At 40.8% G+C, this 23,080-nt stretch overlaps 1 protein-coding gene across 1 annotated transcript in view; it reads right to left on the bottom strand.

Annotated features, from left to right (window-relative positions):
- The window catches only part of LOC139723716 (rapamycin-insensitive companion of mTOR-like), a 127,103-nt gene that overhangs the window by 8,194 nt on the left and 95,829 nt on the right, over positions 1-23,080 (bottom strand). The window contains exons 15-26 of the mRNA XM_071634938.1: positions 21,339-21,507; positions 17,158-17,232; positions 13,585-13,689; positions 11,817-11,863; positions 10,252-10,402; positions 8,198-8,415; positions 7,686-7,812; positions 6,143-6,384; positions 5,152-5,431; positions 3,475-3,567; positions 2,352-2,458; positions 485-1,717 (exon numbers count right to left, since the gene is read on the bottom strand). Coding sequence (XP_071491039.1) covers positions 485-1,717; positions 2,352-2,458; positions 3,475-3,567; positions 5,152-5,431; positions 6,143-6,384; positions 7,686-7,812; positions 8,198-8,415; positions 10,252-10,402; positions 11,817-11,863; positions 13,585-13,689; positions 17,158-17,232; positions 21,339-21,507 — 2,847 coding nt within the window. The remainder of the gene's footprint in view (positions 1-484; positions 1,718-2,351; positions 2,459-3,474; positions 3,568-5,151; positions 5,432-6,142; positions 6,385-7,685; positions 7,813-8,197; positions 8,416-10,251; positions 10,403-11,816; positions 11,864-13,584; positions 13,690-17,157; positions 17,233-21,338; positions 21,508-23,080) is intronic.

The raw sequence follows: 23,080 nt of genomic DNA, 5'->3' as shown, positions 1-23,080 counted from the left end.
CAAAGCTATTGTGGATATTCAAATGATGAACATGAACAGATATGAAATGTAGTAATATATTGCATAAAATGCACAAAAGAATGCATACTACACAAAACAACATTCATAAGAAATAGATAAAATGTAATATTGCAAAATCATTTCATGCACTTAAACTATAACCCATTGAGGACGAGTCCCAAGTATACTCGCACAAATGTCTATGGGAAATGCTTGTTGTAGCAAAATCAGCCCGTCCTCAACGGGTTAAGTGGCAATAAATGAGGGTGCAAATTTTCAGGCTCAGAAACCCATCATGCACATTTTGACGTACATATGACCTACTATTGTAATTTTACTCTTGTACCACACAGATCCAACTGATAACCAGTTGAGAACCAACTTAGAACCAATCCCACAAGTCTGAAACACCTCTTACAATGATACAACACAACAAGAAGAAGTACAATAAACAAAATATGACAAAAGATATCTTTCCACTTACTCCACCATTCCTGACGTCTTCCTGAACCTTGGGTCTCCTTGGTTCCCAAAAGAAGACGCCCTCCGCATCAAACTGTCTGCCTCTCCCTGACTCAACTGTCTGTGCTGGAGCTTCAGGGCTTTCAGGGTGGCATAGCCGTGGGCATCTCTCGCGGACGTGAAAGCCGCATTGGTCTCAAAGAGATTGGAATACGAGCTGAGGTTGGGGGAGAGTGTCTTGGATATCCTGCGCACGAAGCTGGGAGTCCTTTTCAGGTTGTGCCGCTTTCGCAGCGTGTCCGAGGAGTGGATGCTCTTGACAGTGTGCGAGCTCGTGACGGTGTTGACACTAGACATGGACGACTCCACCGGCGGGCTGGAGGGATTGGAATGCATCGACCCCACGCCGCTGGTCTGCGAGGTGTCCGTGGCGAAGCTCTCGCTGCGGCTCTTGGACCCCATGCTGCTGTTGCCGCTCTCGTTGCTGTCGCAGCGCCGCTTGAGGCTGTGGCTGCGGTCGCGGGACTGCGCCCGCGAGCGCTCGTGCACCTCCTGGTTGAAGCGCACCCCCTCGCCGCCCCCTTTGTCTTTGCACGTCCGTGAGCTCGCGTCGCTATTGCTGCGCAGTTTCGTGATGACCGAATCAAACGGAGGGGGCTCGTCGTCGTCCTGCCCCTCGATCATTGGCATGGTTTGGGCCCGCCTCAGAAGCGGCGTCCGCGACACGCGGTCCAAAACCGTCCTCATGCCATCGGTCACCTCCGTGATGCCGGGCAGCTGCTCTGTGGCGGAGTTCACCCTATCCCGCTTGCTGAGTCGCGCCAGCGGACTCGGCGAGGGGGCCCTCTCCTCGTTACTCATTGGGATCTTCCCGTCAACACCGGTATTCACATCCCCCGTGACCTCCAGGAAAAAATTTGGCGCCGCTCCCATGGTCATCGGGCTCTGCACGGGACTGGGCTCTCCCGCAAAGAACTTGACGTTGGGGTCGATCTTTGGGCCGGCGTCTCCCGGCGTCTTGGGACTGTCCATGCTGTAGGAGCTAAAGTTGTGGAGACTGACTGGGGAGGACAGCTCACGGTGATTGTGGTTGTACTCCTCCGTCACCGGCAGTGTCACCGTGCTGATGTCACGGTCCTCCTGGACGGGGAAGTAGTCTCCGCGGCAGTGACGGATGCTCTCCCAACCTAGGGAGCTAAGGATGTCTGCACCTTGTCTTGTCTTACTGATCAGTCCCAGCACATAGAAACATGTCCTGTTAACATGACAGAGGAACAACAACAGATCTTACAGCTCATAATCTCACTGGCAAAGCAAATCACAAAATGTCATTCAAGGTGATAGTGCATGATATTTCTCAAATCATGACTTTCGCAACACTGTTGTAAAGAGACTAAATTTGATGGAATGGAGAAAAAGGTTACATCCCTTTCCAAGAAGCAAATTTCAGTGGTTTCCTTCCTTGGCGATGATTCATGCATTGCATTAATGATACCACAGGAAACATTTTAGTGTGTTGATGCATCTGATAACATCACTTGACTTGAGGAATTTGCGAAGTATGCATTGCACACAGCAGTCAGCACAAACTTGTATACAGCATGTCATACAGTCCTTGCAACCAACCACTGCCAAAAAACCTACATGACCTGTTAAAGTACAGTCTGACTAATACAATGTACATTGTATTTCGTCACCCGCCTTGCAGAAGGGCCCTAGCATGATTTTTCGACCACATAATTGAATTTTGGTTTGTGACATGATTCAACAGAGCTTGAAAGCTCTTTTCTATCATGTAATCATCAATGATTTGTAATTTTTCGAGTGCGCAGGCCTTAGGGCTCTTCTGGCAGTCAGGCAACAATCATTTTTGTCTTTTACCAACGTACCCTCTGATTGAGAAGACCTCGCACTCCTCAGCGAGTCTCAACATGTCCGGAATGATCCCTTCCTGCTGCAGCAGCCTCAGGCCCCACGTTGTGCTTCCTGTGTGACCCTGGGACATGGGATGGACAGACAAATGGACACAGAAAACAGTAGCAAATTGAGAGACATACTCATACTGTAAAACACGTTATAAAATGGGTTCAAGAATGTAGCCAATTGGAAGCGCTGAAATGAGTCACGTGTGCTTGTATTAATTTCTCACTAACATACACGGCCGACGTCACAATGTTTGCACTAGCGGTGCGCACTCAATCAGTTGTTACAAGTGCGTCGCACGCTACTATACGCGCTGTCAATCCTGTAAACAACTTCTAGTTCGGGCTGCCGGCCGGCCTTTCTTGTGTGCATTACATGTGTGGCGTACGTATACTCTTATACGTACAGTACTTATGTGCAGGATTTCCGAGTGCGACGTGCGTAAATGTTTGGGACGAACATCTTCGGACATCTTGATCCACAAAGGTACGTGAAAAATGCTGTTAGTTTTCGACCCATTTTATATAACAAATGATGCACAGGATTATTTTGTGGCGTTAGTGGAGATGCAGCTCACTCTCGGGTATTTACAATGTAGTGCATGTTTCACAATTGTAAATACCCTCGACTGCGCTACATCTCCACTAACGCACTCTATCCTGTGCATCATTTGTATAATATTTTCGCAGCATGAAATTTTTGCGAATGGGGGCCGACAGCCTTATTCACAGCATGAATTTTTTGTGACAACAACAATACACACAAAGCATACACAATATGAACATACACAAACACATACAGCCACAGATGTACACACATGGAAAAGTAGATATTTTCATTCGAAGGAAAATTCCACACATACAGCATGCTAGATCAAATTTCAGAGAAAAATATTCTGCATCAAAAAACATGTCTACCCAGTACTTCTTTTGCATGACGACAAAATCAAACTTAATATAAGGAGAACATACAAGTTGGCAATTCTGTTGTATCTGCCTAATTTCTCTGCCTACAGCGCTAAAAGCTTCATAATCTCATGCTCAACATGAAGTCTGTATTAAGCAAGACTGCCTTTTCGTTTTGACTCACCACTGCCCACAGCGCCGCCTTCAAGTTGAGGATGTTGTCCATGCTGTCCACATCACTGAACCGAATCACTTCGCACATCTCGGGTATGTGATTCTGAGAGAAATATATAAAACAAACATATAATAAACACACATCGAGCAGAATTACCTCGCTAACAATGTGTGTACATCAAAGATAATGTGACATCCAAATTAGCACATCTGTGTTCATGTTGGAAGGCTCTTTCAAAAGTTTGCATGAGATGATAGTTAACACTCGGATAAATGAAGCAGTATTCATCCTCAGGAGTTGTAGATAGACATACTTTACAATTTATCATGCTGCAGAAGAAACACTGACCTTCCACTTATGCATGCACGATGTACATTGTATGTGCATAAAAGGGCATTACACAAAATAGCAATTGGTACCTATGCTTCTTCTTCTTTATCTTCTTCATAGGGCACAATGTGCCTCATTGATACTGTATGCGCTATAATTTTCGCATACATAAATTTTCGCGAATTGCCGCTGTCACACATTTTCGCGAGTGGTTAAATTCGCGATTGGGGGACCAGAGAAAATATGAAGTGGCAAAGAAAGTGTGAATTTTCAACTTACTAGCAAATAAGAATGATACTAGTTATACACTGCATGAAAAAAACTTACCAAAGTCTGCGAACTAGTAAGATAGAATTCAACATTTTTGAAGTGGTTAAGTCCATCGCGCTAGATTTCTGACGAGTGGTCCCCTTGCGATAATGGATTGGCTCTCTACAGTATTCGTAAGTAGACGTGGACGTGCGTGAACAAGCTTAGCCAGTATGGTCTGTTCGGTAAGCCGTGACATGGTATTCTAGTACTGAAATGTTCGTATCATCAAGGTAAGGGATTCATTTTGGAAGGTAATATTTTCGCGTGTTGTTAATTTCGCGACTAGCTCCCGACTCGCGAAATTCGCGAAAATAAAACCCCCGCGAAATATATGGCGTATACAGTATTTTTCGCCGACTATTGCTCGTCACCTGGGGGCGTATCATGAGGGGTCAACATTATTCGCTTGTTTCTGGCGTGGGTACACGATGTATGTGGGGCAGACCACTCCATCGGGTTAGCACCCTGCTCTTTGCAAGGAGGTGAAGTGGGATCTTTTATGTGCGTCAGTTATGACTCCACCACACACATCCTTTATCTAATGTCCTATCTGAGGGAAAGAGTGTTTTGCCTTTTGCTAGTGGGGAGGGCATGATAACACACAACACTGCTCAACTAGACTCATTGGGCCTGGATTCCGAGACATTTGACTGCAAGGCAGACACACTATGGTAGACTGAACCATATCATTGCCCTTTTCAGTATCTATGTCATAATACATATCTTAAAGGCTTCTACTTGTAATCGACAAGGTTATTAAGGAAACAGAAGGGAAAAATCTCTATGTTTTTCGACTCAGAATGGGTAATTTTTTATTTTTTATTTTTTCATTTTTTCATTTTTCATTTTTTTTTCAACATAGGCCAAACATTGGACACTACTATACACTTTACATATGATGATCACTGCACTCTTTCAAAGTACAAGTGTAAGTGCAATGAACTTACTAGCCATCTCAACTTTCCACACATAATGATTCAGGTCTTCACCTCTGTAAGATACACATAAATACGCAATGGATTTAACTCCAGGGGGCAGTCTCACCTGCTTCTCTATAAGCTCGCAGCCGCCACGGTGCCTGACCAGCTGGCCGTACAGGTGGACGGGAACGTACACGTCCTTCTTGTGCCGCCTCTCGTCCTTCGACCGGCGCGTGAAGCCGCCCGAGGGACTGGGACGGTGGTAGCACGTGAACGCCTCGTTGATTTCGGTCTCTACCAGCGTCACGTACTTGCGGTTGAAGTACGTGAACCAGCGCTCGAGCTCGTGGGCGACGTAGTTGACGTCGTGAAGGTACTTGAAGCCCTTGGTGGTGGACATGAACCTGCAAGAAAGCAATCTCTGAGTAAGTCTTGTCATCTTCCGGAAAAGAATGAAAAAAAAAATGAAAATAACTACAAGCATGATGCAGAGAGTGCAACACTCAATGAGGTCATAATATGCCTAAAATAACTGAAGCAAGCAGTTACTAGACAACCTACACATATCTTAATTTTGTTCCACACTCCAGTGACAGTACTTTTCACACTCTGGTGACCACTAATGACTTTATTCATAATCTTTCCTCAATGAATCCGTTAGCCTCCTCTAAGACCTCTTTGTTTTCAATTTCCTGGTAGGTCCATCCTTGGAATCAGTCTTCACGCTTACTCATCATGAGCTGGATCATGACAAAGTGCTATGTTTAGAGATAATTCTTATAAGACTCATTTTTGTCAGTCCTCGTGTCTCATTATATGAATTGTATCACTGTAAACATGAATAATTTTGCAGTTGGGAAAATATTTTTGAGAATTTTGCACAATATACAGTAATACCAACACGAAAAATGAATATGTGCAGGCTTTTGTAAAATGTCAATAAACCCTATCACTGGTGCTTGATCAACAAAAAGCAAATTCAAAAATATGCTAAAATCATCTTCCTCCATCAAGCATGAAAAATACTTGTGTAAACATTTTTACCTTTCACAGCATGTGCTAGAGCTTGAAAAAAAAAAAAGAGGGAAAATCAACTGTTGTCACGACTACTGTACCTTGTGAGGAGGAGGGCGCCCTTGTCCCCCATGTGCAGCAGCGGGGGCCTCATGTGCACCAGGCTGTGGAGGTTGGCGTCGTCCTCGCACGCCTCGTCCAGCACGTCAATGGCCAGCGAGCTGATGGCCCGCGACTTGTCGTTCAGCTGCGTGATGAGCAGCTCCATGCCCCACGTGTGGAAGAACGGGGCCTGGGCCCGCAGCAGCACCCGCAGGTGGTTGGTGGCGTACAGCCGCATCGACTGGAAGGCAAAGGGTTGTGGGTGGGGAAAGAATCATTGATAAGATGCATGCGGATCCAATCAAACACTAGAGCAAAATCAGATGCACCATGTTAACCCGTTGAGGACGAGTCCCGAGTATACTCGGGCAAGCGACTATGGGAAATACGTGTTGTAGCAAAATCAAACCGTCCTCAACAAGTTAAGGTACAATACACATTGGTGTACCCATTGTTCTTGCATGCCCCTTGAAGCTCTGCATGACAAAATTAAAAAATATGGCTCCCAAAGTCATTTACGTATAGCTCTAATTGATTGCAAAATTGTGAGCACACTTAGCAACAAATGGGCATTCAAGAAAAGTTTTTATCTTTGCGACTAGTTAAAAATAAAAAACACTGGTAATGCTACATGGGCATTTCTTCTGTCATGACACCAACTCCTGCATTCCTTGACAATTTTGTATTCAGAAAACAAGATGGAAATTTTGGTTTTGCATGATACTGTTATCCCATCAAATGTACTTGAATAGCAATATACAGCTTATTGCAATTCTCTGTACCGCCAATGCGCAGAAACCTTCTACGCACGCTCAAGAGCCCTGTCACAGGTATGCACGTGGGATTCCTCGGTGCCATTGTCGCTTTCGGTTGTCTTGTGTGTGTCGCAGTTCCCATACGATTAAATGGAGTTATTTGCCTGCGTTTCCATTGTCACTCCTTATTTTTCTCGGCTATTATTCAGCTTTGAAGGAGCTGAAAACTTCTAAATTTTACTGACTTGCGGTAACCTAGAGTCATGGTTCACTATTGCAAGGCTTCAATGTGTTGGTCACATGATGGAAAGCGAAGAAATCTTCAACAGAAAATCCCCCTGGATAAAGACAGAACATGACCTGAGTGCATATGCAGCCAAAACTGGGGCAAGTTTGTCCCCTGAGCTATCCGATAATGCATCTGAAATGCTGCTTTGCGCACGGCACCTAGGTATTGGTGATACCAAGAATTCCCCCGCCATGCAAAATTGAACTGTACGGCACGTAGACAAAGATGACAAATAAATCAATCTCCTAAGTAGTTTCTTCATACAATGTTCTGTCTGATGCTCATTTTTTGTTTCATTACTATCTACTGCCACTACACTGGAGTCCTCCAAATAGCACTACTGGTCACTCTCTGAACACTACACTACACTCTCTGAAGGACTTCTTTCCTCAGTCCTATTCATAGCCCTATATGTTGGGCATATTTTGTGATTGCTCTCCTCTGTGAGGGGCCTGCAACACAACATCTCGATATCTCTATGACGACGATGGCACCCACCTCTGCTGCTCCGGCCAGCATCTTGCTGAGCACCGTCCTGGCCAAGCCATCCCGTTTGTAGTCCAGACAGGTTAGGACCAGCTTCTGTAGGGTCTCATGGTGTGGCATGGAACATACATCCAGGAGGCTGGAAAATACAGGGCAAGAGAGGGAGGGTGACGTGTTATTACTTTTAACCCTTTCCGTACCAGGGACCATTGACAGTGCGTACAAGGCTATGGGCCTTTCTGTGGTAAATGGCACTCAGAATACATTATAAAGGATTAATGCGGTCGCAAAGTTTGACTAACATAACAAATTGTGGTTTGCTGCAAAATCTATCGAAACAAAAACAGATAGTCAGAAGCATCATACAGTACTGTATACAGAGATTTATGACAACCCATGTGCTATGCACTGTAACACAGTGGTATGAAAAAGCATAGTGACTCCTCATCACTAGTCACGACTCAAAAAGCTGACCACACCTCTGGCAACCCTGAATCTAGGTAAGGGGGAGAGGGGGGACTTACTACTGGAAGACCCCGGCCTTCTCCAGAATCTTCTCCCCCTCGTGTGTCTGGGAGAGTTTGCCCACCAGGAGGAAATAGTCCTGGCTTAGTGTTGTCTGGATGCTGGCGGGACTGAAAACGGCCTGGGGCGGGAGCTCGTTGCGCGGCGCCATGCTGATCTCCAGCAGACAGTCACCGATGTCCACCGCCAGCTCCATCAGCAGCTTCTCCGCATCAGCCTGATGAGGTTCAGAGAGGTTTACCGTCAGTATGTGGGTTGTCATTGTTGCCATCATTTTAATTATCATCCTCATCCTCCTCTTCATCATCATCATCATCATCATCACAATCTCATCATCATTACCAGCATCACCAGCATCACCATCATCACCATCATCATCACCATCATCAGTGTCATCATTATCAACATCACAATTATCATCATCACAATTGTCATCAACACCATCATCACCGTTGTCGTCTTCATCATCATCATCATCTCTGTCACTATCATCACTACCATAATCATTAAGAACACCACCACCACCACCGCAATTTCTATCATTCATGCTATCTCTTAACACTGAAAGTGTAACTGCCACTTCAGTCTCCATCAAATGTGATACTATTTCATTGCCAACCGCCATTAGCATAATGCAGTAACATTTGTCAACATTACATCTTAACCTTTGCCATCATGAGTGGAGGTGACTCAACAAATTTCATCAACCTCAATATCTTTACCATCATCATCATCATTACCACTACTACATATAACAGTTTCACTTTCATCTGTAATCGTTGTTATTTGGCCATCATCACTAATATCATATTTACATGTACGTACCATTATCACCTTCGTCATCACCATCACCTTTACCACCACCAACATCACCGCCATCACCACCCTCATACTAACCATAATTACCACTATCATATCGCACACTCTGATTTTATGCAAGGACTCAAAATACATGTAGGTGAAACGGGTCAAACTAGTCAATCTTAAGTTTTTATATATTTTCTGAAAGAGCAATTCTTATTCTAAAATTTGGGATCATAAAACGATCAGAAAATTGTGTCTTTAGCAGTTTTTCTAGAACATTTTTTTTTTTTTGCAAAATAATGTGATTAGGTGTGTCTTAGAGGCCCCTTTTCATTTTAATATAAACCTTTTAATACACACTCTTCGCTTTCAACTCTAATACCTTTTGAAAGGAAAATGCTACTGCTTTGAAGCTTGGTATTGGTCAGTGATAGAATGTGTTAATAAGGCATGCTCAATTTCAGCCTAATCTGATAATCCCTTCATTGTTGTTCCTACCGAGTTTTACATCCTGTTTTTTGTCCCATTCACTGAACAGAGCACGGCTTTAGAAATAAAGGGCTTTAATAGACCCTAAACATCAGAGACTCTTTTCTCAGTACACACTTTCCCAGAGTGTGTGCTTTCTTTCCAATAATGAGATAGGTAATAGGAGAGTCCACTTGAACTGAGCTATACATCATTTTAAAGCTTTAAGTCTGCACTTTCAGAATATGCCCTTTAACACTAAAAATTCCATGTCTGGCGACTCTTTGTCGGTTTTGTGGTGCAGGGTGACATATTAATCCTCGCTACCAACCCCACTATCACCATCACAATCACCACCACTTCCATAATGCTCACCACCGTCACCATCACCACCACTAAATACTACTCTTACTAGCATTACAATCTTACTACATGTACCACCATTATCATCACCACCATCCTACTCACCATCAACATGGCAACTGTACAACACCAAAGCATTGTTGACGTGACCACCGCCAAATTAAAATTTGCAAATACTCAGACATTTCTCTCTGATATTTTGGCATTATGCACAGAAGAAATCCAAAGGATAGCTCAAGATTGATGAGCTAGACTAGTCTCACTCATTATCTCTTGGATTAATTGTCTCTAACCCCTATAGGAAACATACCCAACCATGATAGCACGCTTCAACTGTCGACATGGTAACCATTTGACATGAAAATCGACAGGGCAAATTCTGTGTCCCGTCTGATACCGAAATCAAATTGTGTCATACCTCGTCGCAGTTGAGAAGGAAGTTGAGTAGTTGGCAGCCGATGATGGTGTAGGTCTGGAGTTCGCTGGTCCGCCCCACTTCACGGCCAAGACTGATCACAGAGTACTGCTTGCTCATCGGCTTGTAGAACTCCACCAGGCGACGGAAAAATCTGGGGGGTGCAAATGTTTAGAAAATATGTATAAGATGATATTCTCATGTCAACATGATATCAGTGCTACTTTAATTTGCAAATACAAAGACCAAAATATTTGTATAAATGAGTTTGGAGGATGTATACTATTTGGTCACTTCATGTACATTTTCATATTTACTTCATTGTATTACATGTATCTTATTCTTCTTTTTTCACTTGCTTCTGCAAATGATGATTGCTACTTTGTAATAAACTTACACTGTATATTATTTGGATGTTGAAATAAATGAAATCACATAAAATAATGATCAAGGCAACCACAACAGAAACAGGAGCAAAGATGAAGAAAACATAAAATCTATCGGAAAACAAGTGTCATTATATTCTGCCATAATCAATGCAATGTTTTGGCTACAATAGCACTCTATATAAGTAAATGTGATAAGTTCGGATCCATAATTCCTAATTCCTGCCTGATTATTATTACTGTCAGATTATTACTGTCAGAATGTTTCTTTGGTAGCACAGCCCATGGTTTAGAGAGGGTAAGTCATGAATAACTGAATATGGAGTGTTCACACTAACAAATTTGTCCAATAACTCAACCAAATGGGAGCAGTGCTTCAATAAATCATGGGAAAGCTCCTCCAGTTGGCAGTATCTTTCTACAGTTTCAGTTTGATGTGCATTTGGCAGCATATCTATAACCATCATTATTTCCACTCAGCAACGGCGAAAACGAAACAAATTTGCGGTAATTCCACAAGAGGGAGGTGTCGGCAACTTGAAACCAATCCCAGAGTATAATTCTTCTGGCAGAGAGACTTGGTTTCTTCATAAGGAGAGTAAAGTGGGATGTGCCAAAGTAGAAAATAGCCCTATATGACTCATGGTGAACATATGGCATTAGAATTGTGGGTTTGTAATGTTCATGTAGGAAATTACTCAGACCCTTAAAAGCAACTGAAAGACTTCTGATAATGAATGTAGAATCCAAGAGAATCTAAACTTTGAGATGACGCACCACCATTGCAAATCTTGGAGGTAATTCCATCTGATTTTGACTCAGACTATCTTATCCGACGGCCAAATGGCACCAGAAGCATAAGAAGCAATAAAAAACGATTGCATCCTTGAGAGTGTTTACAATGACGAGCTGCCAGCTTCCTGGGCAACAGATGGAGACGACAGGACTAGATATGCTGGCAGAATAGATTCAAAACAAGATTAGAATGAATGTGCATAGGTCAGATTACTATCGCCGTTGTGAAGAAAAAAAAACTAGAAACAAAAATCTGCACAAGGAAGAACACACCTCAATGTCGACAGAAATGCCAGTAAACAGGGTGGTGAGAGAGAAGAATAGGAAGATGAGAAAACGGATACTGATTGGTAAGACACTGATAGAGTCACATAATGTCCAACACACCTGTTGATGTTGGCATCCTCAAACTTCTTCAGGTTGGCCCCGCCCTTCTGCAGAGGGATGAGTGTGGGAAGAGAGGGTTGGTTGGAAATGAAGAAAACAAATAAACCATCACTAGTTTGCATAGTACAAACATGCTGCTTTGGGATTCAATCAAAGAGCAAACACTATTCATTGGGTGATTTCAAGTTCGGTGCTAGTGCTAGTGCTAGTGCTATCTCAGCACTAGCACCGGCGATAAAACCGAACTTGAAATCACGTCGGTGTTGGGAGTTGACCTCAAAAATTATGACGTATTTCCGGTTGCTGGTGCTGGGCTCGGTGTTGAATGTCGTCTGCTGAACCGAGCTCCGCCGTCTGTGTTAGCGATTTACGTGCTTTTTCCCTATTGACTAACACTAGCCCCTGGGGATTATCATTTTCTTCATTTCAAGTTCGGTGCTGGTGTTAGCGTTGCCATGCGAGACCCGTATTCGCTTCCATAAGAGATGCACGTTTTACGTGCAAAGTCTATGCCAATGCAATGATCGCATACGTAAAGAACACAAACACTCCAGACATGGCCATAGAAATCTGAGCCTGGGAGCAAAATAAAGATAATTGTGTTTTAAAGAAGGGATGAAATTTGTGGCATTTTAATCGGTCTTCTTCGTTACGTGTCTAAAACTAAGCAGTTTTGGCTACATCTTTTTATATTTGACTTTAACTATGCGCCATCACTTTTTTCGTCGCGCAATTCCCGCGGAGCTCGCGGTGCTGTGATTCCAACACCTAGTGCTGGTGATCGATAATTTTGATCGGTATCGCCTCGTTAATCTGACCGTCGGTACGGGAGGTCGATTTAAGGCTGTTATTTGGGGGCTAGCACTAGCACCAAACTTGAAATCACCCATTATATTCTTATGTACACATTTATATTTCTTGGTCTTACACCAAAACATGTTGAAGACATAGATCAAGAGAAAAGTATGTTCACAAGCTTATCACAGTGTTTGTGTAACCTGGAAAAACTTGTCACTAGGGGAACACTATTCCACGGAGCTTCTCCTTAGCTTAGTGGGTATACATCCATGGTCATCTAATGTTCTGGTTTGCATCATGGTCTACCATCGTCTATTAAAAGAGATTAATGCTTGAGACTTTCATGTTCATCACATCACAACATGTGTTTATAGAGGCCACTTATTGTATGATCCCGAAAGTGTTTAAGGGAAATATCTTTCATTCAAGAGAGAGGGCACAATGATGTAACAGACATTTGAGTACACCACATCATATCTTATATGGCTGATCTCACAAACTAGCAAAATCAGGACTTACATGTAAGTCATACAAATTTTTGACCCCAAAAGATTCCTAACAACAAAAATGACACAAATGCTTGTGGGACACAAATTACATCAGCAAGAAATGTTATTCTAAAACACAAGCTTTGTCGTCATAGCCTCATTGGCACAAATAAAACATGTATCTACTGTTCAGTATCTTATTTCATACAGTTGAAAAAGATGCACAAAGTTTTATAAAGATATTTCTGGTGGTTTGACGCAACTACGAAGGGGGCTGTTCCATTAAAATGTCCTTCTTTGCTTAATAGCAGACTACTCCCCCCCCCCCCCCCCAATAAACCAACCCCTACAGAAACATGATTGCCCAATGAAAGATGCAGCATGACATTTCACGAAATATTTTATGGTTCTAGGTTTTCTCTGCTGGGGAATGGGAACACACATTGGTCCCAATCGGACTCCTGGTTCCTGGTCTACCCTACCTTGATGGCCGCCCCGATCAGTTCCCAGTTCCAGACTTTGTGGTCCTTGGTCGTCAGAACCAGCGTCTCTTTGATCATGGTCTGCACCGCTGAATCCTCGTTCTCCTATCAAAGGGAAATCGGGTGGGGAGAACTTCAAAATAGAGATAAATCTCCCCAACAGCAAGAAAAAAAAATTGCTAACATACTGTATGTACACAATTGTATGTATCATATGTACATTGTACATACTTTAATACAAGTGTAAGTACACGTATGTTTGTGTATGTATGCATGCATGTACATTGATATGTACTGTTGTATGTGTGATGAATGCTAGTTTGTCTTTATGAAAGTATAAACTTATCTATTTTTAATCAATCATTTTATCCAATCAATTATTAATACACATGTATATCATCATAATTATTCCTAACAAAAGCATAACCAAGACTCCCCAGGGTCTTGCATACATGCTGAATTACTGCCACCACCACTGGTGTCATAACACCATTGCTATCATACCACCATTGGTGTCACACACCGTTGGTGTCATAACCACCATTGATGTTGTACCATCACTGGCATCATGCCATCATTGGTATCATGTACATGTACCACTATTAAAATTGGTGTCATACTGCCAATGGTATCATACACCATTGGTGTCATGTCACCATTGGTGTTATGTCACCATTGATGTCATACCACCATTGGTGTCATACCACCACTGGTGTCATACCATCACCGGTGTCATATCACCATTGGTGTCATGTCACCATTGATGTCATACCACCACTGGTGTCATACCATCACCGGTGTCATATCACCATTGGTGTCATGTCACCATTGATGTCATACCACCATTGGTGTCATACTACCCACTGGTGTCATACCATCACTGGTGTCATATCATGCTTGGTATCATGGGCACACTGTATATGTCTGTAAAAATCTTCACTCACATTGCTACAGTACAACTGTGTGTGTATTGTGGAAGGCAATGGAGTATCGCTACTTCCCATTTCTCTGATGTTATCAAGAGCAGCAATCTCGCTGAAATATTGAAATCCAATACCGTATATTATACTACCATGATTGCGGTTCTGCCCAATGACCTTTGCCTATCATTATCATCACCATCATCATCATCATCATCATCATCATCATCATCACCTCAGCCATTATCACGTCAATTCAACTTCTATGATATTTATTACAATAATCTCCAATGATTGATGGGAGAGCCAGGCACAGGTCTAGTCTACAAAATTGAATGAATACAATGTTCCAGGTTTTCTTGTACAGTAGCAGAATGTAAATGAGCAGTTAAAGACCAGGGTACTAACACAGATATGGGCGTGTGGGACTACTATAATTAATCTGTCTTTTTGTTTGCATGTAAGATCTATTCTACAATGTACTCTTATGAATGGCACGCATGCTTGACACATGTTTTTACATGTGTTCTATCTTCATCATTACACACACAATGAAGATTGGATACATTTTTGAAGGTGATTTGAGCAAACAATAATCAGGTTTTGTTACGGCAAATGCATTCTTTTCCCCCCTGATTGCTGATTTCTGTGTAATTTTACCCAAGTATCCATTTAATATCACTCAATATGCTAGCCCAGATCAGTTCTCTTTCTTTCTCTCTCTGTTTCACGTGTACATGTATGCTAATTTATGATGACCTACAGTACTTTTGGTGAACTGTCTACAGTTAGTACACAAACCTACCCTGCCAAACAGTAAACTACATTGTACCAGGACACCATTCCACACTCATTTAATCCAAATGCATTCAACTTTGATGTAAAAAAAAAAAAGTATCTTTAAATGAAAGTGTACTACAACAAAGGGTCTCATGACCATGAACTGCAAATGCACAGCAAGATCTCTGCAATGTGTCTTTTGACAAATTCATCACTCAAACTCCCGAAAGACGTCCACCTCCTGAAAATCTCAATTTCCCCGCAGCTTCAGCAAAGCAAGCATGTTTTGATTTGTGGGCCAAATCCACCCAAGAGTCTTGTGCAGCGATGTGAAGTATAGGTTAATATGAGTCGTGTGTCAATGAGAAAGCTCATTTTTTGAAGTTAGCACAGCATCATATTCTCTCAGACCCATGCATACAATTTGGCGTATGTGAGCATAATAGCACACTTTCCGGCACGTTAGCAATGAACGATTATACAGGAGTGTTGAGGATATAATGAAAGCGGACTAAATTTCATGCGAGGAGAAGCAAGCAATGAGCTAATGTTGAGCAAGCATGCATACAGTATTCAGAGAGAGGAAAAATATCTGCAATGCACTGCAAACATAGTAACATAAGATGTGCTCAGTCATAAATTCTCAAGCAAAGCAAAAATACAACACACTATCATACCACAACTCATCAACCCCAATATATCATGAAACCACATAGAAGAATTATCACAAAACTGGGTGTAAATTGGATTTGATATTTTTTTGTCTTTCCTCCACACTTGATAAAAACCAGCCCCCTTGAAATCATCAAACAAACAAACAAACAAAAATCACACAAATAAAAAGCCAGAAGAAAAGAAAAAATCATATTGTAAAAGTTAGCACAGAAATAACTAGTTCTTGATAAGTTATATGAAAACCTGAACATGAAGGGGAAGGGGAAAAAATATATGACTTATTGAGTTCTCTGAGATATTTCTCTGAGGAGCTTCTCTTGTATCGCTGGATGCAGTCTCCAAGTTGAATGGGTTTTGTTTGCTTTTTGTTTGTTTGTTTGTTTGTTTGTTTGTTTTCATGCTTGAGAGAGTTGCTAGCATAGCCATTTCAGAAAAGGACATTTTTCACTGAATGTACAGTGAAACACACACGACGGAGTTGCTGCAGCCATTTAAAATAAATCGAAAAATAGATAAATATAGATAATGTGGTTAATTGCAAGTGTGACAGCAAAACATGAATTTCAGCACGAAATAAGAATTAAAGCATTTGGAAACGTTCGGGGAGGTAATCTGTTTTGCTTATTTCATTTGTTTTTGCTTGTTTGGGTTTTGCTTGGGGGTTTTTTCGGGGTAGAGGGGCAATTTTGAATTTTGAGATTGCCATGAATATAGTAAATGATAGATGCGAATGAGAATATTTCATGTTGCTTTTATAGTGACAAGAAAATGATACCATACAATGTGCACATATAAATAATTATTGGTTCTTTTTTTAATCCTCTGGCGAAACCAAAATAAGGCCACATCACTTTGGCAGGGGCCCAGTTTATCTGAATTGCATACGGGGCAGGTAAGAAAAACAAAACTGGGAGTCAGGAAAAACAAAACTGGAAGTCAGATTACAGAATATATTGTATTCAAAGTATGAGTGTAGACTATGAAAGACATTTTTGAACTGGAGGAAGAGAAAAAAAAAATGATAGTCCACAGCAAATCGTAATGAAAAACAAATTGAGAGAGAAAAATAAAAACGCCTGTGCTACGGCTACGTTATTTTAATACATTTGATGTACGGTCTCGGGCGTGCTCCTAGTGACCACACGTCCCCGACTATATGATTTTAGATGTTTAGTTGTCACGCAAAGTTTCAACAGACCTGAGTCGACCGATTGGTAATCTTGTCCCAAGACGCAGACACGCCCAAAGCCGAAGAGAAAGACCTGCTTCTTGACTTAAATGCGTCATTGAATTCGGAAGAGAAACAATTTGAATAAGGCTTGTTAGGTTTCCCGCAAACCCATAGGGGAGTAACGTTCCTTGCGCGTCGAGAACGAGTCATTCAGGTATGTACGCAAGTCGTTCACAAACATTTCATACACAACACAACTCAACTCTACGTTCCGAAAAAGCATACAGTATAAACAGAGCTCCAGGGGGTACATTCTGAGAAAAACTACATACAGGAAAAAAATAAATAAATAAAAGTACATTGTATCTTAAAAGGGTATACTTGTTGTAATATCTAGAACAAGTAAGAAGTGACAATCAATCTGTTAGTATGCAAAACGACAACACAGATAGTAAGTGCTTTAACTTGGAGTCGCATGCATATTGAAAAAAAAAAAGGCGTGCATGTTAGTCGTTCTGCCACACGAAGTGCGCCATTCACATCGCCTTCGATTAATGGTAATGATGTTGTTTGTAATTGACTATTATTTCATTGGATTGTTTCCCATTCACGCATGAATGAATCCTGGCAAATGACTACAGAGCAAGGGGTGGGGGGGGGGGGGGGTGATGAGACAGGAACCTGATGTAAGTTAACACGGATAGGGTACTTTGATGAACCATTTGTTTGTTTTATGACAGGTACGTGTTCAAAGCGTGAAGTAACCACCCGACTTGGGGACTCAATACACGAGGGCTACCCGAGCAACAAAACACCGACTACCACTACAGCAACAAAAGTAGCCACAGCTATGATGTAACAAATGGGAGGGGGCTTGGCATATCATACACATACTGTTGTTGCTGCAGTTATTCAGCACGAGAGCAAATTCAGATTTAAAAAATTGCTTGGAAATAGATCAAATATGATTGCACTGCTCCGAAAAAGTAAAAATCAAGTTTGAAAGGGGAGAAAAATCTTCAGAAAAGTGAGTAACAAACCAGTCATCAAGGCTGAATATTCTTCAAAATTGCTATTAGTTTGGTTTTAAACCAATTTGTGAGATGTATTTCCACAAATGGGTACAGAATAAAGAAAAACATTCAAATGAACATGTTACCTTTAGGGCAAGTCCAAGATAACGCGCACGTTACGTATGGGACATTCAGAGACTTTTATGACCTGAAAAATAGTGTTAATGGCCTTTGATCATATTGAACTTCATCATGGTGATTGATATCTAGAAGAAGTATAATCATGTAAAAAATTGGAAAAAATGACCTTGACAATTATATTCTAGAAGAGAAAATATGTGCCGTTACGTATGGGACCAGAAAAATTTTGTTTTTTTGAACATTTTTTTCAACCTCAAAACTCTCTGAAAGTATATCATTCTACAACTTGTAACTCACTGTGATGAAAGTCACAACACTCAAGATTATCACAGGTAAGTTTCATGTCATTAGGCAAAAAGCTCTAATGACAGGTTCTAATCAAAGACAGACATGACGTGTTACGTATGGGACAGTTACGTATGGGACAGTTTGTCCCCCATTCATTTAGTGTGTGAAGAACCATGTTTATGGGTATTTTGCATAATTATTGAAGTAAAATCAGTTGAAACTACTCAAATACCGATCCAGATTGTCAAGGAAACAATATTCCCCAAATATTCACCATCATAATCATATTCAATCATATTTTTATATTTTCATGACCAACCTGGGTATGCATGCCCTTTGTCCCCCATTCGTTTAGTGTGTGGGGAACCATGTTTATGGGTATTTTGCAAAATAATTTTGCAAAATACCCATAAACAAATTTTTGCGTAATTATTGAGGTGGAATCAGTTGAAATTACTCAAATACTGATCCAGATTGACAAGGGAACAATATTCCCCAGATATTTACCATCATAATCACATTCAATCATATTCTATATTTTTTGTGACCAACCTGAGTATGTATGCCCTATTTTTATCAGGATAGTTACTACTGAAAAAATTGAATAGTTTAATAAAGTGTTTACTTCCATTGATGAAGGGCAGTTTGCCATTTAGTTTCAATGAAAAACAACTTGACACAAGAAATATTAAGTTTAATAAATAAGCAATACCTGCTGCGTGGAACCCCAGTGATCGAGGAGATATATGATGGCCGTCTAGCAGTCAGGTCATTGATTCGAGTCACACCTCAGTATGTATTGTATACCCATGAATTTTGTTGTGGCTACTACTGAAAACTGAATAAGGACAATTTGTGTATCACTTGCAATAAAAAAAAAATCATTTTACTTTTTATTTTTTTTCTATATATATCACAACCATTTCAAATTGGATCTCCATCACATAAACTTTGAATTCCTCTAGTCTTAGGATTTTATGCTCTTAAGTAATTCAGTAATTGGTTTCCAATCATCTCTTTAAATGTTGAAAACTGAATCCCCATTTCTACAAAAAACTATACCATCCCTTTAATGTTGATTTTTCATTGTGTATTTTGCCATTTTCCCCTCCCCCTTTCTGAAAATTGTTCAGTCAAGTTCATGTATTGTTTCAAGTGTCTATAACTCAAAAAGTAGCTACAATGTTGGGATGCTTTCTTCAGGATGATAGACCATTTGTGTACTGAGAGACCTTCCCAGCTTGCTACATGCATTCACATGCAATATGTATGAGGATGTCCCATACGTAACGCATTTTTCCCATACGTAACATTATTTTAATGCCTAATAAAAAATATTTCTTTTACTTTTTTTTTCTTTTTTCTCTGGTATTTGATTTCTCTAAACAATAAATTAGAACTTTCCAAAAGGGCATTAAAATAACCATAGCAATTTCAGAAAAAACCTAAAAAAATGACCTCATTTTGTTACGTATGGGACATCTCATGATAGGACACGAGCTAATTTGCATAATCATTTGCATAATCCCTAAATTTTCATACAAAGTTAAACTATGTGATGAACTTCTTATGTCCACATATTAATCAAATATCATTTGCTTTCCTTTGAATTAATATGAATTTTTATAAATGTCCCATACGTAACGCTGTGTTTCACATTTATGCAAATGAAGCCCTTGAAATTTGCATAAATTTACATAATATCATTTTTTCCTCCATGGAAATCAAAACTTCAACTCATAAGCTTCAAAATGATACCAAACATGTCAACATTGAGCATAGATGAAATTTTGCCTTCTGAGGGGACCTTATCTTGGACTTGCCCTTTAATAAATCTGCCGCAGCCAGCGTACAAAACATTCCACAAGGAAGTGACCCAGAATATTTTGATTCATCTCTATACTTGAGTTATGGGCATACAATCTCGAAAACTCGATTACCAACAGTATGCTCAAAGTGGACATTCAAAATTTGAATCTAAAACTACATCATGACAAGGGAACACTACCTAGAAAACGCACAATCCTTCTACAAACTACATCAAATACATTGTATGTGATACAACTGTCACATTTTCAACAATGAACACAATAAAGCAGATATCCTAGAACTGAACAGACAAAAATGTGTGTGATTTAAAGGCTTTGATGTTCAGTAAGTCTGTTCCTCAATGACCATAATCTGACTAAGTTTACAATATATGCCCCCTGTTGCTTCTTGGTTAATGTTTGTTTATATCCCACAGGTTAAAACTTCACCTTAAAAGAAACAAGTTCAGAATGAAAAGAAAGGAAAAAAAAAACATGTAGGAAGCTGGCAAAATTGATCGATGAAGAATGAACCCAATAACCTCTGTGCAATGATTAAAGCGCTGATAAAGCTCACAGCAAGTCTATGAATTGGCAATCTGTTCAGAAAAGCATACTCACACACTGAATCACAGAATACTATATACGCCACATATTTTACAGGCTTTTTATTTCTGCAAATTTTGCAAGTCGGGTGCTATTCACAAATTTTACATCACGCAAGGGTAATAACTTTGATCCCAACGTGAATGCAACATGCATGCATCCACTTCTTTGGCACTACTGTATTCCACGATTGTGATTTCAACCACTCGTGAAATTGTCAGGAAGTCCCGACTCTTGAAAAATTGGACTGGCTAAACATATGGCGTATACAGTACTCTTTCATGTCTTCTTCTCTATCTCTCCTTCTCTCTCTCTCTTTCTTCCCCTTTCTCTCTCTCTCTCTCTCGCTTACCCTAGACACGACGGGTGTGTCTCTGCTCTTGTCGGCGACGACTCGTTGATGCGTGACGAACATGTCTGTGTTGCTGAGGATATGGTCCAGGTAGAGGCTGCACGGGATGAAGCCGCGCTTCTTCAGCTCGTGGTGGCGCTCCAGGTTTGTGACGGCCGCGCTCGCACGACTTAGGAAAAACGGTAAGGAATGAGACGCTGACATTCTGGTATTACAATTCATATAAATACATCTATAGTAAGTAGCTGCAGCGGCAGTCGTGAAATAGTAGTACTGGTAGTGGAAGTAGTAGACTCAGTAGTAGTAGTAGTAGTAGTAGTAGTAGTAGTAGTAGTAACAACAGTACATGTACTTGTGGTAGTAATAGCAGAAGCAGTAGTTGTTGTGGTAGACGAACTAGTAGAAGTGGAAGTAATGGTAGTGGTAGCAGCAGTACTAGTTGTAGCAGTAGCAGCAACAGCAGCAACAGTGCTAGACCTAGTAGATGGAAATGTAGTCGTGCTGCTGGCAGCTGAAATAGTAGAGGCAATTGAAGTAGTAATGGTAATAGAAGTAGCAGCGACAGTGGTGAATAGTAGTAGTACTTAGTAGTACATGTAGTAGTACTAGTAGTAGTAGTAGTAGTAGTACTAGTAGTAGTAGTAGTAGTAGTAGTAGTAGTAGTACTAGTAGTAGTACTAGTAGTAGTAGTAGCAGTAGTAGTAGCACTAGTAGTAGTACTAGTAGTAGTAGTAGCAGCAGTAGTAGTAGTAGTACTAGTAGTAGTAGTAGTAGTACTAGTAGTACTACTACTAGTAGTAGTAGTAGTAGTACTAGTAGTAGTAGTACTAAGAGTAGTAGTACTAGTAGTAGTACTAGTAGTACTAGTAGTAGTAGTAGTAGTAGTAGTAGTAGTGGTAGAAGAAGTATTAGAACTATCAGTTGTAGTGGTAGAAGAAGCAGCAGTTGTCTAAGTTATGGTGGCGGCAGCAGTTGGAAAGTAGGACATAGATTGTCGGCTGCTACTAAAAAGCATCTACATAATATATCAATGAATAGCAAAGAACAAAAAGGCACTGCTGCTATACACTACATGTACATTCTGTAGGAACTTATGTCTTTCTGCTTCTTAAAATAATGATATGACCCTGAAATTTCTCTCACTGACAGAACTGCATGAGGGAAATAAAAAGTTTAAGAGGGGTATTAACATCATAACTGGACATGCAGAGACTACTTCTACCAATGGGTGTGGTCATAATACCTCAATACAGTTGCATGCATGCATCGTGGGAAAGCATGTTACACTTTTTGTGTCAAAGCTTGGACCTCTTCTCTCCCTCCCCCTTCCTCACCATGGGGTGTGGCAGATTGCTTGCCCATAAATTGCCAATATCCCGTTATCACTACAAATGCTGGTAATTCAGTCACGACAGCAATGATGCCCAAATGAAATTGCCAATCTACAATTGTATTACACAAATGAGTTCTTTTCAATTGAAATGGTTAGAGGATATGAAAAAAAAAGGATGCTCTAAACACAGTTGATCCTCTTAGGGTTCTGAGAGGGGTGCTAGAAGTATATCGTCGCTGGGGCGACAAGACCTCGTATCTACAAAATGTTGAATGTTCAGAAGAGCAAAAAACATGGCAGCCAAAGCACTATATCATATTGGATAGCCAAAGCACTATATCATATGGGATAGCCTTTCCTTTGACATGCCGTGGTAACTTCATTTTTTTTGGGTAAAACAGCTAGGGTT

Source organism: Diadema antillarum, unplaced genomic scaffold, assembly GCF_040938485.1.
Source record: "Diadema antillarum isolate AM-2024a unplaced genomic scaffold, OU_Dant_1.0 scf00000197, whole genome shotgun sequence".
NCBI classification, from domain to species: domain Eukaryota; kingdom Metazoa; phylum Echinodermata; class Echinoidea; order Diadematoida; family Diadematidae; genus Diadema; species Diadema antillarum.
The sequence above is the reverse complement of the archived record's forward strand: the minus strand, read 5'-3'. Positions and strand labels throughout refer to the sequence as shown.